Genomic DNA, 15288 nt, shown 5'->3' with positions numbered 1-15288 from the left:
TCCACAGGGAACTGTCCCACCTGAGAGGACAGCACAGCCCCCCTGCAGCCCTGAGCACCTTCAGTGGGACACCACGGCATGTGAGTGACACCAACCGAGAAAGGAAAGTGTGAGGGACCGAGGGGTTCCATAAGAATTTTCCTTGTTTTGGTGCCTAAACCATCCTTTGCTTTGCTCTTCCAAATCCTTTGTAATAGTCAACTTAATTGTCATTGTCTGCAGCAACAGGCTTTCCTAGAAGAGCTGGGGAAGTAATGATTCCCTTCCACATGAATCCTTTCCCTCTGCTTTAATTAAAACCTGTGCTCCTGTTCCCAGGTGTGACTTTGCATAAGCAATTTGGGAGTCAAAGGCAAGTTCCGTGCCTGGCCCCCTTCCGCAGGCTCCTGGCACAGTTGTGCCAGTTCACATAGGCAGGCATAGGAAAGCAAATCTCCATGGATCTGCCATGCTTGAAGCAGAGTTTACCTATTTTCACTGTTATTTTCAGCACCCAGAGGTCTCATGGCTGAGGTTGTTGCCGCTGTGAAATCAGGAGCCGCTGGGTTTGGGTGGAGTGAGGGGTGAAGTTTTCCCAGCAAAATGCTGAGTTTCCAGCAGGATATTCCCACATCTCCACTCCCGGGGTGAGAGCACCCCCTTGCTACAGCCCAGCCGCCTCCCAGTCGCGGGAGGGGTTTTGGATCAGCCCATTGGGGCTCGGCTCCCATCGCGTCCGCGGTGACTCACTATCGGAATCGGGAGCGCTCCGAGGAGATGGGAGTTGGGAGCGCTGCTGCTTTCTGATTGCGAGGAGACAAAACCCAACCAAAGCAAACCCAACCCAACCAAACCAAACCAAACTCCTCCTGCTCAGGCTCTTTCAAGTTCCCAGACAGAAAAAAAGCAGTGGTTGGAAACACATCAACACAAACAAGCTCTGAGACGCAGCCGATCCGCTTAAACTCCTCCTTTTGGATTGAGCTCCTGCACTTTTTGCTCACGTAGATGAATTTGGGAATTTTTTTTGGTTGAGCTGCTCAGGATCTCATCTCTCTGTCTTTCACTATTACTTTACGTGGCCAAGGTGGGCAGCCTTGGCCAGTGGGTGGAATCCAGTACACGAAAGTATTTGGGGATGTATTTTGAGTGGGAATGAGGGGATTTCCTCTCCTGTATCTCATGTCCAGCTCTTCATGGGCACAAGAGAAGGATTCCCGGCTCTCAAGCCTTTGCACAACCCAGACTCATTTGCGGGGGTTGAAACTCCTGCACAAGGGTTCACCCAGTAGCAACATCAAGAGGCAAAAGCTATTTTAGAAAGCTTTTCCAAGTGTCTGATCTCAGTGGAGTGAAGGAGGGGCTGGGGAGGAAAGTGGGTGAATTCCCCTCCACAGAACATCTTTTAGAGCCAGCAATGACGTGGAGACTGTTGGATAAATATAAGGAGAGGAGAGGAGGGAGGCAGAAAAAGTGATAAAAATACCACTTCAGACGGAGCTTTTGAACCCTGAGCCTGACAAGGAGGTACTATAGAACCACAATAATTTCGAGCAGATTTTTAGTAGTATTCTATAAGTCTATATTAAGGAAAGTACTATTTAATCTATTTTGACATGATTTTGGAAAAAGCATTTACTAGCCATCTTTCAAAATCGTGTTAACTAATCCCTCAGTTCTCCCCCAGAATGAGGGGAGATGATTTTTGAAAAGATCCCAGGAAATACTGCCATGACACAACTTCCATTCAGCTCCTCTCCTCAAGCCCATGACCATTTAGATCCAGAAAAAAAAAAAAATAAATCAAACTTGAATGTTAAAAAACCACAATGTCAGCAGTGATCATTAAAACCACCTTCAGACCCAGCTTTCCCAAGCCGACAACAGGACATGCATGGCCAGTTGTAGAGCTGGAAATCTTGGAAAAGCCCCTATTTTTCTTGCCTATGCAACGTGCTAAACCTGAAAATGCGACTTGCAAAATCTTGGCTTTGCTCAAGCGAGCGAGTCCTTGTCTCGCCTGAGGGAAAGCGGCTCCCAGGGTCTCGGGAATCATGTTGCATCCTGCCCTGAGCGCAGACCTCGTCCCATTCAATGCTAATTCCATGACTCAGAGCGGCGGCTTTGGTGGAGGGGGGAGCTCCCTCTCGCCGTTACTTTCCTGCCTGCAAACAATGCATTTTTCAGCGCCTCGCCGTAGCCGAGGTGTGTTTGACAAGGCAAGTTGCTGCAAGGCACGTCAAGTTCTGAATTCCCGTGCCAAGTTTTCCAAGCAGATAAAAGAGGAGGCTCCCAAGCTCTCCCATTACAGGGGTTTCTGTCTCCATTGCCCTCTGCTCTTTTCCTGCTGCGCAGCCTTTTTTTGTTTTCCTCTCTCCTACTCTTTGTCTTCCCAACTGAACCAGCCATGAGCCGTATTTCTTTCAGATCATCTACTGGAGGGGGCATGAGGGGCTTTAGCTCAGGCTCTGCTATCGTAGGAGGTGGTGGGACCAGAAGCAGTTTTAGCTCTGTCTCTGTCTCCAGAGTTGGAGGAGGAAGAGCTGGAGGTGGAGGAGGCTTTGGAGCTGGCGGTGGCTTCGGCAGCAGAAGTCTCTATAACTTGGGTGGAAGCAAAAGAATTTCCTACAGCTCGGTCGGTGGAGGTCTACGGAGCGGAGCCGGGGGCGGATACGGCTTCGGTCTTGGCTATGGTGGCGGAGCAGGCGCTGGCTTTGGCTTAGGAGGAGCCGGTGGTGGTGGTAGCTATGGGCTGGGAAGCGGATTTGGGCTGGGAGGGCCCGGATTTGGTGGCCGAGGTGGCCCCGGGTTCCCCGTTTGCCCACCTGGTGGCATCCATGAAGTGACTGTCAACCAGAGCCTCCTGGCTCCCCTCAAGCTGGATATCGATCCGGAAATCCAGAAAGTGCGAACGCATGAGAGGGAGCAGATCAAGACCCTCAACAACAAATTTGCCTCCTTCATTGACAAGGTGAGAGTTTGGTCTGAACCATCAAGCCACGCATGCTATCAGTTGCCTCGGGAAAAAACCTTCAGGAAGAAACTTCATTTGGATTTAGGGACTTGCCTGAACTGATCCCAGCCGACAAACAACACGGGCTTGGCTGAAAACTAAGAACTGTTTTATGTTTTCTCTTAGCAAGGATGAGTTTTTCAGCGCCTTTATATTATTGACAAAGTAATTCTTTCTCTTCCCTGTAAAAACAATCCTGGGGTGGATGACTCTTCTCCTCTACAATGGGATACAACCAGTTTAAACCAGTAAGGTGGGCTGAACATCTACTGGGGGGAGAAACATTAAACTTGCAAGTACAGGTGTTTGGCCTGATTAAAACTACTGAAAAAAAATCTTGCTAAACATCTCCAGAAGCTTCTAATACTTTAAAGAATCCAATGCCCTAAACTGAGACACTCCTAATAATTCCCTTCTGATTGTCCCAACATCTCTGGACCTTTTCTGTTGGTAATCCCACCTTTTCCTGGCAGTTGTGAGGTTTTTCCACACATGTCCCTGGTTTTGTTTCTCCCCAGGTGCGCTTTTTGGAGCAGCAGAACAAGGTGCTGGAGACCAAGTGGACCCTCCTCCAAGAGCAGGGTCACACTGTCACCAGGAAGTCCCTGGAGCCCATTTTTGAAGCCTACATCAACAACCTCCGGCGGCAGCTCGACAGCCTGGTGGGAGAGAGGGGCCGGCTGGACTCCGAGCTCCGCAGCATGCAGGACATGGTGGAAGACTTCAAGAACAAGTAAGGGATTCTGCTCAGTGGAGGGCGTTGTCCCAGCCAGGAAAATCTGGGCCGTTTGCCCATTCCCGCTGGTGCACACTTGGTGCTTGATCCGGGTTCCTCTTCCCAGCATGAAACGGGTTCCCAGAATTATCCCGTGTTACTTTACATTTATCACAGGCAGGGTCAGTGTTTAGCACAGAATTCCTGGAGAACTGTGCTCCAGTATAACAGAGATCATAGTCTGATCCCTGGAGTCTCCTGACATAATATACCAGGAGACAGAAAAATTAGTAAATTGTGAGGATAATAGACAGGCAAAACCAGAATGAAATGTAGCCAATAAATGTCCAGCTCCAAAATCCCCCATTTCCCATTCTTTGAAGGAAATTCCAGCCTTTCTAGAGGTCCCAGGTGACCTGGGAGTGCTCAGGCTCACTCAGCTCCCATCACCTGGAAGATGATCAGCCCTTTGCCAAAAATTTCCCTGGGGAGAGCATTAATCCCCTGCTGGGATCCAGTGCAGGGGGGATGGATCATTCTCAGGACACAGCAGTCAGCACCTGCTGCCTGGAAGGGATTTTTGGGGGGGGGATTTTTAGGTGAGGCCATTGACTTTTATTTGGCTGAGAACAATATGTCCCTTCTTCAACCAGTCCTGGCTGCAAATTTGAGAATCACCCTGCAGGGCTGGAATATGTTAATATTAGGTAGTTAAGCATGGGAAGAGACAGATTTTTTTTGGGAGGGGAGCTGGGAAGAAAACACTTAGATCCAACAGGAGGGACTGGCAGAGCTGCTGGTGTGGTTTTGGGTGCTTTTGAGGTCTTGAAATGTGTTCTAGGATTTTTGGAAATACTGGTTAGGCCCCAAATGATCAATTCTACAGTCTGGATTTTAGAGCTACCTCTTGAAAAGAGAACACAGTTTAAGTCTAGAGTTTGTTCCCAGTCCACTGGCTTGTTCCCACCTTTTTCCTTGTCCGCTAACAGATCTGGCTGCAGGGAAAACTCTGCCAATATTGGTGAGAGGACTGGCACAAATCTGCCTTTGAAAGCCAGGTTTTGCCTCAATAGCCTGCATGTTTTGTCTACTTTCTAGCCAAGCCCTGCCCTGATTATCTGATGAGAGAATGTTGCTCAGAGCCATAGAAAGTTCCACAGAACCACTGTCAGAGCTGTAATGATCCCCTCTTGCACAACCATGGAGTTTTCTGTTTTAATTAAATGCTGCAGTGGGTTCTTCAGAGCCATTAGCATTATTATAAAATCAAATACCAAATGATTGCTTTATTATACATTTGTAGGCATTGCAGTGCAGCTTTGTTGAAAGTCTTTTGCATAACTTTGCTTGGAGCGAAGGTCACCGGGAATGGCTGCTCCTGCTTCCTGCCAGAACGGGCTCTGAATCTGCACATTTATGTATGAGCTTGACTTTATGGGCAGTGATTAAAATATATTAATTTAACTGGGACTACTCACACCATGGAGTCCCACAGTTCAAAGACAGTAATATTTGCTCTGCGTCTGCTCTGGATAAACATGTGGGAGTAGGGAATATATCCATGAGCCACAACAGATGATTTGGGAATGGGGTGCTCCCACCTCTTCATTCCATCCAACCCACCTGGCTCTTTTATCCTGGCAGATATGAAGATGAGATCAACCGGCGCACAGGTGCTGAGAACGAGTTCGTGGTCCTCAAGAAGGTGACTGAGTTAGGAATTATGGGCCAGAAAAGGGAATTAACTCACCTTGCAGAGTTCAAGCAAGACTTGGTGGGAGTTGGGGTCCTGCGCCCTCATGGCTGGGTCAAGCTGGGAGATCAGCACATCCTGGGTTGGGTCCTCCTGAGGCCAGGAGTGGGCACAACCTTCTGTGTGCCAACAGAGCTGCCCTGTTTTCTGGCCTCTTGTGGCTCAGCTCAACTCAGTCTCTGGTCACATCCTTGTGAGTCAAAGCTTTGTCTTCTGCCCAAGAACCTGGTTCTGGCTCACAGTCAGTGTTGAACATTACATTTAAAAAATACCTTGATCACAGGGACATAAAAATGAGCCGAAGGAACTGCTGGCAGTGGCACAGGTTGCCCAGGGAAGCTGTGGCTGCCCCATGCTTGGAAGAGTCCAAGGCAGTATGGTCTGTGGGAGGTCTCTGCCCATGGCAGGGGTGGGAATTGGATGAGCTTTCAGGTCCCTTCCAACCCAAATCATTCCATGATCCCAGAATTCTATAAATAATAGACCTTGAAGCAGACACAGTCCCATTGGTGTCCTGAAGCCCCTTTGTGTTCTATTTTCATCGGAAACCATTGGTATCTTCTCTTTAGGATGTGGATGGTGCCTACATGAACAAGGTTGAGCTCCAGGGCAAGGCTGATGCACTGGCAGAGGAAATCAACTTCCTGAGAGCTCTGTATGAGGCGGTGAGTGGCTCCTGGAGAGCATCCCCCAGCTCCTGCCCCATGGGTCCCACACCCAGGGCTCTAGGGGACCAGAGGAGAAGGTGGTCCCAGCCTTTTGGAAATGATAATGCAGAAATAAGTTACAAAATGGAGACAGAGCAAGGGAAATGCAAGAAAATATCTTAGCAGGGAGGACTCCCAAATCACCTCATCTCTGTGGTTTCTACCGTGGACACCAGACCATTAAATTAATATTTTGCATCTCCTGCAGGAGCTGTCCCAGATGCAGCAGCAAGTGTCCGACACCTCCGTGGTTCTCTCCATGGACAACAACAGGAACCTGGACCTCAACAGCATCATCGCCGAGGTCAAGGCGCAGTACGAGGACATCGCCAACCGCAGCCGCGCCGAGGCCGAGGCTTGGTACCAGAACAAGGTGGGTCACCAGGGGGACAGACTGATTTCTGTGGTCAGAAATGATCAGAAATTATTTCCCATCAGCTGAGGGGAGACAGGGATGAGATGTTCAAAAGTTTTGACTTTGGGCTCACAGAGTCACGGGCAGAACTGGCCTTAAACACTTCCCCTTCCAGGTTCTTGTAGGTGACAACACCTAGGTCCCCTGTGGCATGAGTCACTGCCTTCCGAGCAGATATTGAGAGTTAAGGGCAAGTGACATTATTCCATGAGCAGATTTCAGAGGAATCTTGTCCCCTTAAGCCTCATCCAGACTTGCACTTTGTCCCCTGAAGTCCCCTCACCCTTCCTTGATCTCCAAGTGCTCACCAGTGCTCTCCTCCTTTCCTTGCACCAGTACGAGGAGCTCCAGGTCTCTGCTGGGAGACATGGGGATGACCTGAGGAACACCAAGATTGAGATTTCAGAGATCAACCGGATGGTCCAGAGGCTGCGGAACGAGATCGACAGTGTGAAGAAACAGGTGGGAGAGGGATGGTCCTGCAGAGCAGGAGGAGGTGGGTGGGAGGTGATGGTGGCCAGGCTCAGCAGGAAGAGCCAGGTCCCATCAGGAGCCCTCAGTGTCATTCTGGGAGCCACCAGCCACTGCCCACATGCCCACAACCCCCAGCAACAGAGAGAGTGGTTTGGGGAGCCCAAATGAAACAACTGCCTGTTCTCCTCACTCCCAGTGTGCCAATCTCCAAGCAGCCATTGCTGAGGCTGAGGAGCGTGGGGAGATGGCCCTCAAGGATGCCAAGGCCAAGCTGACCGAGCTGGAGGATGCCCTGCAGAAAGCCAAGGCTGACCTGGCCCGGCAGCTCCGGGAGTACCAGGAGCTCATGAACGTCAAGCTGGCCCTGGACATCGAGATTGCGACATACAGGAAGCTGCTGGAGGGCGAGGAGAGCAGGTGAGGACACGTGGACCTGCTGTGCGCTGACCAGGGACCATCTCCTTGGCGTCAAACAGCTCTTCCCAAGGGGCTGGAGCATCAGGGCAGACAGAATGGTGGTTGAAATTGTGAACTTTGTAGGCAGAGTTTTGTTTCTCCAGTTATTGGTGCCTGATAACAATAAAAATGAGCACTGTCACCCTTCACCAGTGACACAGACATACCCCACCCCACTGAAGGACATGCACTCCTAATTAGATGGTCCCACGGACAAGGTTTTGTCATTATTGCTCACTTTTCCCTTTCCCAACAGGCTGGCTGGAGAAGGAGTCGGAGCTGTCAGTGTCTGTGAGTATCACCTCCCTTCCACCTCTTCCTATCCCCCTCCTTCCACCTCTTCGTATCTGTGTCCCTTCCACCTCTTCCCACCCACCCCTCCCCACGGGGGTGACACCGCAGATCTCCCCGCCTCGGGAGCGCGGCTGTGCCCTCACACGGCTGTTCCTGCCTCCTTCCAGCCGTGGTCAGCAGCTCCAGCGGGATGGGCTACGGCGGCGGCAGCTGCCTGGGCATGGGCGGGGGGCTCGGCATGGGCGGCGGCGGCGGCGGCAGCAGCTACACCATGACCAGCAGCGGCTTCGGCGGCGGCAGCGGCGGCTTCGGCGGCAGCGGCGGCTTCGGCGGCGGCCTCAGCTACGGCGGGGGCAGCTCCTTCAGCTCCGGGAGCAGCCGGGGCGTCAGCTCCAGCACGGGAGGCAGCGTCAGGATCGTTTCCAAGACCACCACCAGCAAAAAGACCATCAGATAAGGCTGGCAAGCACACACGGCCGTCAGCGATTCCGGCCTCCTGCCCTGCAGATCGTGGTGTAAATAGCTGCGCTAGAGCCTCTCCTTCCTCCGTCCTTCACCTCTGGGGCAGCGGGGGGACCAGGAGCCCTCTGTGAGAATCTGGAGCGCCTTTGGCTGAAGCTCAGGTTGTAACAGGTCACTGGCTGGCACGGACCCCGTGGTGCCCCTCTGTCAGCAAGCCCTTGGTCTCTGCTCAAAGTCAGGCGTTCAAAGGGAAATGGAAGCGCTATGGAACAGGGACAACCATTTCGTTCATCCCGTTCCAAGGGTGAATCACAGCCTTGTGGAACCACAGTCCCAGGTCCTCAGCAGTGAAAACATCTCCAAAAGGCTCTAAAAGCCTCTGCCCCCTAAAACATGTTACAACCTCCAAAGGCTTTGTCTGCAATTCAAGGTTTCTTCCAGCCCCTTCTGTTTTCTCTGGCACTTGTGGGAAAGGTTTTTGCTTTGTGTGTATAAGATTTCTAACTACTTGTCCTCGTGGCTGCAGCCTCCTCACTTCCCTGCCTAACCTACTGTAAGGTCAAATAAAAGAGCATTTGTCATTTTTAAACTCTGCTGGGTTTTGGCTTTTCTTCCCTCCTCCTGCTGTGGCTGTTGGTCTGTGCCCTGTCCCTGCTGCACTGGGGACACCCTGAGGGCAGCTCCTGAGACAAGACTGGCTCCTTGAGGAAACAAAACTCAGTTTTAGGACTTGGCCTCTAGGACAAGTCGGGGCAAATAGAAAGGAGGGTGAGATGAGCAACCTGGCCTATGGAAGGTGCCCCTGCCCATGGCAAGTGGGTGAAACTGGATGGGTTTTAAGGTCCCTTCCAACCCAAGCTATTCCATGATTCCATGGATGGAGAACTGAGGCACAGGAAGGAAAAGCTGCCTCAGAACAGAGCCAAAAGCTGGATGAAGCCCCCTGCAGCAGTTACCTGCAAAGTTGCCCTTTCGGCCTGTCACTGCTGGAGGAAGGAAGTGCAGGGAAGTGGGGAAAAGGAAGGTGATTCCCAAGGGTTTATTTGGGATTCATGGGCTGGTTCATGCAGGGCTTAGCTCAGCCATTAGTTTGTACAAGCAGGAGTAAATTGTACATCAGAGGAGCCCACCTCTGGCATCAGCATTATGGCAAGGATGCAGCGAGACTGGCACACAGCAGGAAGGGCTTGGAGCAGGTGGGCATTGCCCTGGTTGGGAAGAGCAGCTGCAGGGGCAGGCACAGGACAAGGTACCCAAAATCTGCACACACACACACTGTTTGCACACTGACGTTTCTCTGGGATGTGCAAATATCCCATGAAACGTCCTGGCTGCTCCTCTGCAAGGGCAGTTTCAGGGCCTCAGGTTCATTTGGAGTGAACCCAAGGTGCCCACAGCACTTCAGTCTCCCAGTTCCCACCCAGCTGCCCAGGAGGTTTCCATGACCTGCCTGGTTGGGGGGTTTCAGCTGAGATCTCATACCAGCCCCAGGCTCCTTCCTATGGCTTCACACGCATATCCTGATCCCGCTTCCTGCCAGTGCCAGGTGTGGATCCCAGCAGGAATGGGGCAGCACCAGGCAAGGTGGGAATCCAGCCCCAATGGCAGGACAAGAACCTTGGGCAAGGAAAGAGCCAGGGCAGAAGGGGGGCAGATGAGGAAGGACCCAGAGCCCTTTGGGAATGCTGGTCCCAAAAGGAGATGGTCAGTGCCCATCCAGCCATCCCTCAATCCCTGCAACCTCCAGCCAGGGGTGGAGAGGAGAGCGGCCGTAAGCTGGGTCTGCCAGAAAAATCCCTCGTGCAACATTCCAGAGCAGCTTTCCAGGGAAAAGCCTCCAAGCTCCCACACCAATGGGACCCCCTCATCCATCACCTGGTGCAGGTGTGAGAGTCCTGGCCAAGCCAGCCCAGCATCTCCAGCAGGTGGGGACCCAGAGCAGGGAAAGGGATGGTCCCGCCCAGTGGTCCTATGGTGGGATGAACATCCCGAGGCTCCACTCCAGCAGCTGGGAAGGGTCATGGAATGATGTCTTGGGAAAGTTGGGACAGCCCATTTGCACCAGAGGAGGTTTTATGGTGGGTGAGTGGTTGGGCTCCATGAACTGAAGAGTTTTACCCAATTTTCAATCATCTGGCCTTGTTCCTTAGACTGATTTGAGGGAATGGGAACAAGCTCCCAGAACTGAGGTGGTGGTTGGAGGCAGAGCAGCCCAATTTGTTGGGTTTTATTATTGAAAGTGTCAAATCTGATGTTTCTGCTTTTTAACCCAAGTTGCACAACACGTTGGACCATTGGCCATGTCAACACATGGGTCCACCACCAAGGAACCCTCCATGAAACATCTTTGCCAAATCCTTACCCATGCCCATGGCACCAGGACAGCTCCTGAGCCTCCGTGAGCCAGTGCTGGGTCTCTCTCCTGCACGCTGAGGGTGAGGATGCAGCCAAAAAAGCCCTGAGCAGCTCTGTGTGTTTTCTGTTTCCAGTGAAGTGTTCTAAGAGCCCATCCCGGCACATCTTCCTAGTGAATTTGCAGAGCAGATGCAAAAAGCTGTATTCATCTTCCATCCTCCTGATTTTCAGAGACCTGAAAAATTTGACATGCTCAAGTCAAATGTGACACGTGATTTAAACTGCCACCAAAACACTGGGTGAAACATTTTCTGAAACCCAGCATTTAATTTCAACGTTTCCTATGGGAAGGATTCTGTCCCTAAACACTGAACCAACTCCCCTTAACAATTCTAAAATGAAACTTTGCAGCTTTTTGACTCAAAAGCAGAATTTCCATGAAAGAAAATTATTTTAATTTGCAAATTGTTTATTTGCACAGGCTGTAAATGAAACAAGACACGAAATGCCTGCAGGGAAGGCAACACAGGGTGCAGCAAATCCAGAGTGGAACAATATTCCCAGCTGCCATCTGCTCGGTTGGAGCAATATCCCACTGCCCAAAGCAGTTGGAGGCCAGGAGTGGAACAAATCCCTTGGTAAATAAACACAAGCCCCCTGGATCGTTGCCCTGTGATTGGATCCACTTTACAGGACACATGGACAATCCTTGTTTGTCTTCCCAGCTCCTTGTGCTGATCCACGCTGGTTTTAACAGGGAGAAATTAAACTCCACACCAGCACTGTGGATCTTCAGAAGGAAAACCAAGCCAGGAGCAGGATGGAGCTGAGGGACGTGGAATGTGCACAGAGCTTGCCAGAACTGTGGGACTCCCCAGCAACACCATTTCCAGGGCTCTGTGTTCTTTACTGAGAGAAAAGATGTGCCCCAGGGCCAGGAGAAAGGATGGGATAGGACAAATACCCTGTGACCACCATCAGCCTTTGTAGCTCATGTTTTCATGTGGGGTCGCAGCCCCAGCAGCCCAGCCGAGGGCAGGGAACTCTCCAAAGGCATTACAAGGAGATGTGGAGGATCCAGGTTCCTTCAGGGGCTGCTAGCCAGGCACCAGAACAGGATAAAGGAGGTACCAGACCCCTCCAAAAGTCTGAGGGTCCTTCAAGATGCAGCAGACCCATGGAGAACAAGCCCTCCCAGGCGTGTGCCAGGCAGCAGTGGGGGAGCTGAAGTTCTCTGCAAAGACTGGAGTGCACCCAGAGTCTCCGTGCTGGCACAGAAAACAATTATCTGGGGAAAGCAGGTCACACCTACACTTCAAAGTCACCCAGGAGTTGGTGCTGACTGGCCTCCAGATACTGCTGGGAACAGGCTCAAAGGACCCAGCATGGGGAAACACCTATGGGAAAACTTCTGAGGAGCTAGTCCTAATTCATCCCTTCAGGAAATGGGATTCATGGACACTCACCTCCCACCCAGGAGGTCTCAGAGGGCCCAGCCCACAGCACAGAGATGCTGTGAGTTCAGTGGTCTCCTGTGGAAAAACCTCAGTCTTGCTGGTCTTCATTAACGTGGGATGAAATAGTAAATTACGCCCGAAATGAGTCGGGTTTGAATTTAGCTTGGAAGCCCAAGTTTAACCCAAAGGCTTTAATTTAAGAAATTAACCTAAATTACAGCCTTGACTTTGCTGATAATTAAACTGAGATTAGGTAGCACAGGTGAACCAATGCAAGGTACTTTGACACATTCTTGTTTTACAAATACAGGGTTTTTTGCAAACAAAACACAGAGAGGAACATCCAAAAATTTCAGCCTGAGAAGATGAAGGATTCTGAGGTGGATTCTGGACAGGAGCAGCAGAGTAGAGGGATGGAGAGGAGGTGATGAAAAACTGTTGGAGACATCCCTCCTCACTAAACCACAGGCAAATGGCTCAGATTTCTCACTAAAGGGGCTGGAGCTGCATTTATTGCCCTGACACAGGCAGAACTCCCTAATCTCAAAGGAGAAGTTTTTACCTTGATAGCAGCATGGTGCCAGATGCAAATTCAGCCAAGACTTTACTCCCAGGTTTACAGCGTTTGTAAAGTGTTCTCCTGCCTCTTGCTCTGGGCCTGCAGAGACTGCTCATCCTGGTGGAAGGAAACGAGGGGCAGGGAAGGAAGCTCCAGAGCCTGCCCAGCCTCTCTCACACCAGAGGGACTCTGGCCCAGAGGGACCTGCCCAGACACAGCTCCTGAGGTGGGATCAGGAGGAAAAGCTCCTGAGCAGTGCGCGAGCTCCAGCACCATCCTCTGGAACCTCTGTATCAGGAGGTCCCTGCACCAGAGCAGCAAATCCATTCCATGTCTGGAGCTGCAGGAGCATGGGAGACACACCCCCAGGAGCTACCTGGAAACTCTGTGTTTCATCAACAGAGCAGGGTGGGGACCCCCCTTTCCATCAGCCCATACCCCAAACCTGTAGCTACAGCTCCTTGTGCTCCCAGTTCTGCCTTTTGTAATTACCTCTGAAATTCCTTCCGGATGAGTGACGACCACATCACCTCCACCCTGGCAGAACATGGAATGGAAAGAAATTAATTCCTTCTCAGTTGCTTGGAGGAGCTGCATTATTACTGCTGTTATTAACCATGGGCTCCAACGCACTCGGTGGATTCCTTAGCCAAAAAAAGACAAGTTTCAGATGCAAAGGGAGCCTGAGGGGAAAAAGGAAAGCACTGACACATCCCACTGGGAGAACTGGGGGAGCTCTGCCCTGCACACCCGGACTCCCCACGTTGTGTATCTCCCCAGGGAGGGAGGATCTGTCCTTTGGTGCTGATCTCCTCTGGAAAAATTGGAATAAAACTCCTTTCAGGTACTCAGAGCTAGGGGAGATGGAAAGAGCTGAGACAGTATTCCCAAAGGAACCATGGGCTGGCAACTTCCAGCTGCTTTTGAATGTCTTATGGTCATGGAGTGGTTTGGGTGCGAAGGGACTTTAAACCCCATCCCACCCCTGCCATGGGCAGGGACACCTTCCACTATCCCAGCCTGCTCCAGCCTGGCCGTGGACACTTCCAGCAGTGGGGCAGCCACAGCTTCTCTGGGCGCCCTGTGCCAGGGCCTTGGCATCCTCATGAGGAGGAATTTCTTCCCAATATCCAACCTAATTTTCCCCTCTTTCAGTTGGAGATCTTTCTGCCTGGGACTGGAATCCAGCATGTGGGAATGAATCGCATGACCTCAAGTCCTGATATCTGTCTGTTGGTGGGCAAAGCCCCCAGACTGATCAATAATCCTTTCAAAAATGCCCTTTGGACACAGACTTTGCTTCTAATCTGCTTGCCTCTAGCTCCCAGGGCTGCAGAGTCACACATAGTGATGCGGCCTCACTGTGCAAAACCTGCAGGATTCAGCCCTTCCTTGCAATAAAATCTCAGTCTGACAATAAACACAAAACCAACCTGACAAACCCTGCCTAAGAATAACATTGAATTTAAAACTTCTATTGCAAACATCACCTCTCAGACAGTTGGGAAACAATGGGAACACAAAAAAATTCTGGGAGTTTCCTGTACCTGGATATGTGACCAAGCAGGGGGAGATGGAAGCACAACTGCCCCCACCATGGTGGTTCCTCATTATTCCATTGATTTCTCATTATTCCATTCTTCCTGTGCTGCAGCAGCTGCTGCTCTGGCCTGCAGCCAGCACAAGGGGAAGCTGCTCAGGGGTAACCATTTACCATTTCAGCCTTTTGTTTAAATAAATTATATACAAATCCTATTTTCCTGAACGACACAAAACACCACAAGCACTTTTTGTCCCTCAAAATTAATTATTTTTTACATTTTTACCTTTTATTTTTACTCAAACCACCTGTTAAATGCAAAGGGCTGTGCTGGTACCTGTGGTGGGAAAGACCCAGGATGTCCTAGAGTGGTCCTGGGCAGAGGGAATCTTGCGCTTTCTAGTGGATTTCAGCAGGCAGGATCACACTTCCAGATGTGCTGAAAGAGCTGATTAAATCCTTGGGAAATGACATTGTGTTTATTAAGTGTGCATTGGGAACAGCCCTGGAGCGCTCCATTTCCACAGAGCCAGCGGAGTCAAGGCAGTTCCCATTCCCACAATCTTTCCTCCTATGTATATATTTCTGAGTTGTTTGCTTGTTTGTTTTCATCCTGCTAAAATAAAGTCCAAACCCACAAACCTGAGGTGGCAGCACATGTTTGTGACAGAGCTCAGTGGCAGCTGTCAAAATCCACACAGGAACAAAAAGATCTTGTCAAAATTTTATTCACGTAATTATCTTTTATAAGACAAGTGGAATAAGCCTGGAGAAGCAGGATTTCCAGAGGGAAAATTCCTGAGCTTTTTAGAGATGGGAGCAAAACTCTGCTGATTTCTGTGGTGGCTGCACGTGGTCCATGGAATCACAGGATGGTTTGGATGGGATGACCTTAAAGATCATCTGGTCATCATATAGTCCTATGGACAGGGACACCTTCCATACCCCAGGTTGTTCCAAATACCATCTGACCCAGCCTTGGACACTTCCAGGGATGGGGAGTCCACAACCTCTCTGGGCAAATTTCACAAGAATCTTATCACAAAGATATCTCAAAAACTCCAGTATAAAACAGCTGACTGCAGGGCTGGCTGTGGAACTGGCACCGG

At 50.7% G+C, this 15288-nt stretch overlaps 1 protein-coding gene across 1 annotated transcript; it reads left to right on the top strand.

Annotated features, from left to right (window-relative positions):
- Nucleotides 1-2386: 2386 nt before the first annotated feature.
- LOC102066983 (keratin, type II cytoskeletal cochleal-like) lies at nucleotides 2387-8836 on the top strand. Its single transcript, XM_005495823.4, has 9 exons — nucleotides 2387-2950; nucleotides 3511-3725; nucleotides 5352-5412; nucleotides 6030-6125; nucleotides 6376-6540; nucleotides 6919-7044; nucleotides 7253-7473; nucleotides 7769-7803; nucleotides 7974-8836. The coding sequence occupies exons 1-9, from the start codon at nucleotides 2387-2389 to the stop codon at nucleotides 8261-8263; spliced, it is 1773 nt and encodes a 590-aa protein (XP_005495880.1). The 3' UTR covers nucleotides 8264-8836.
- The last annotated feature ends 6452 nt before the right edge of the window (nucleotides 8837-15288 follow it).

The sequence above is a fragment of the Zonotrichia albicollis genome, chromosome 33 (assembly GCF_047830755.1).
Source record: "Zonotrichia albicollis isolate bZonAlb1 chromosome 33, bZonAlb1.hap1, whole genome shotgun sequence".
In the NCBI taxonomy this organism is placed as follows: Eukaryota; Metazoa; Chordata; class Aves; order Passeriformes; family Passerellidae; genus Zonotrichia; species Zonotrichia albicollis.
This window is presented reverse-complemented; position numbering and strand designations above follow the sequence as displayed.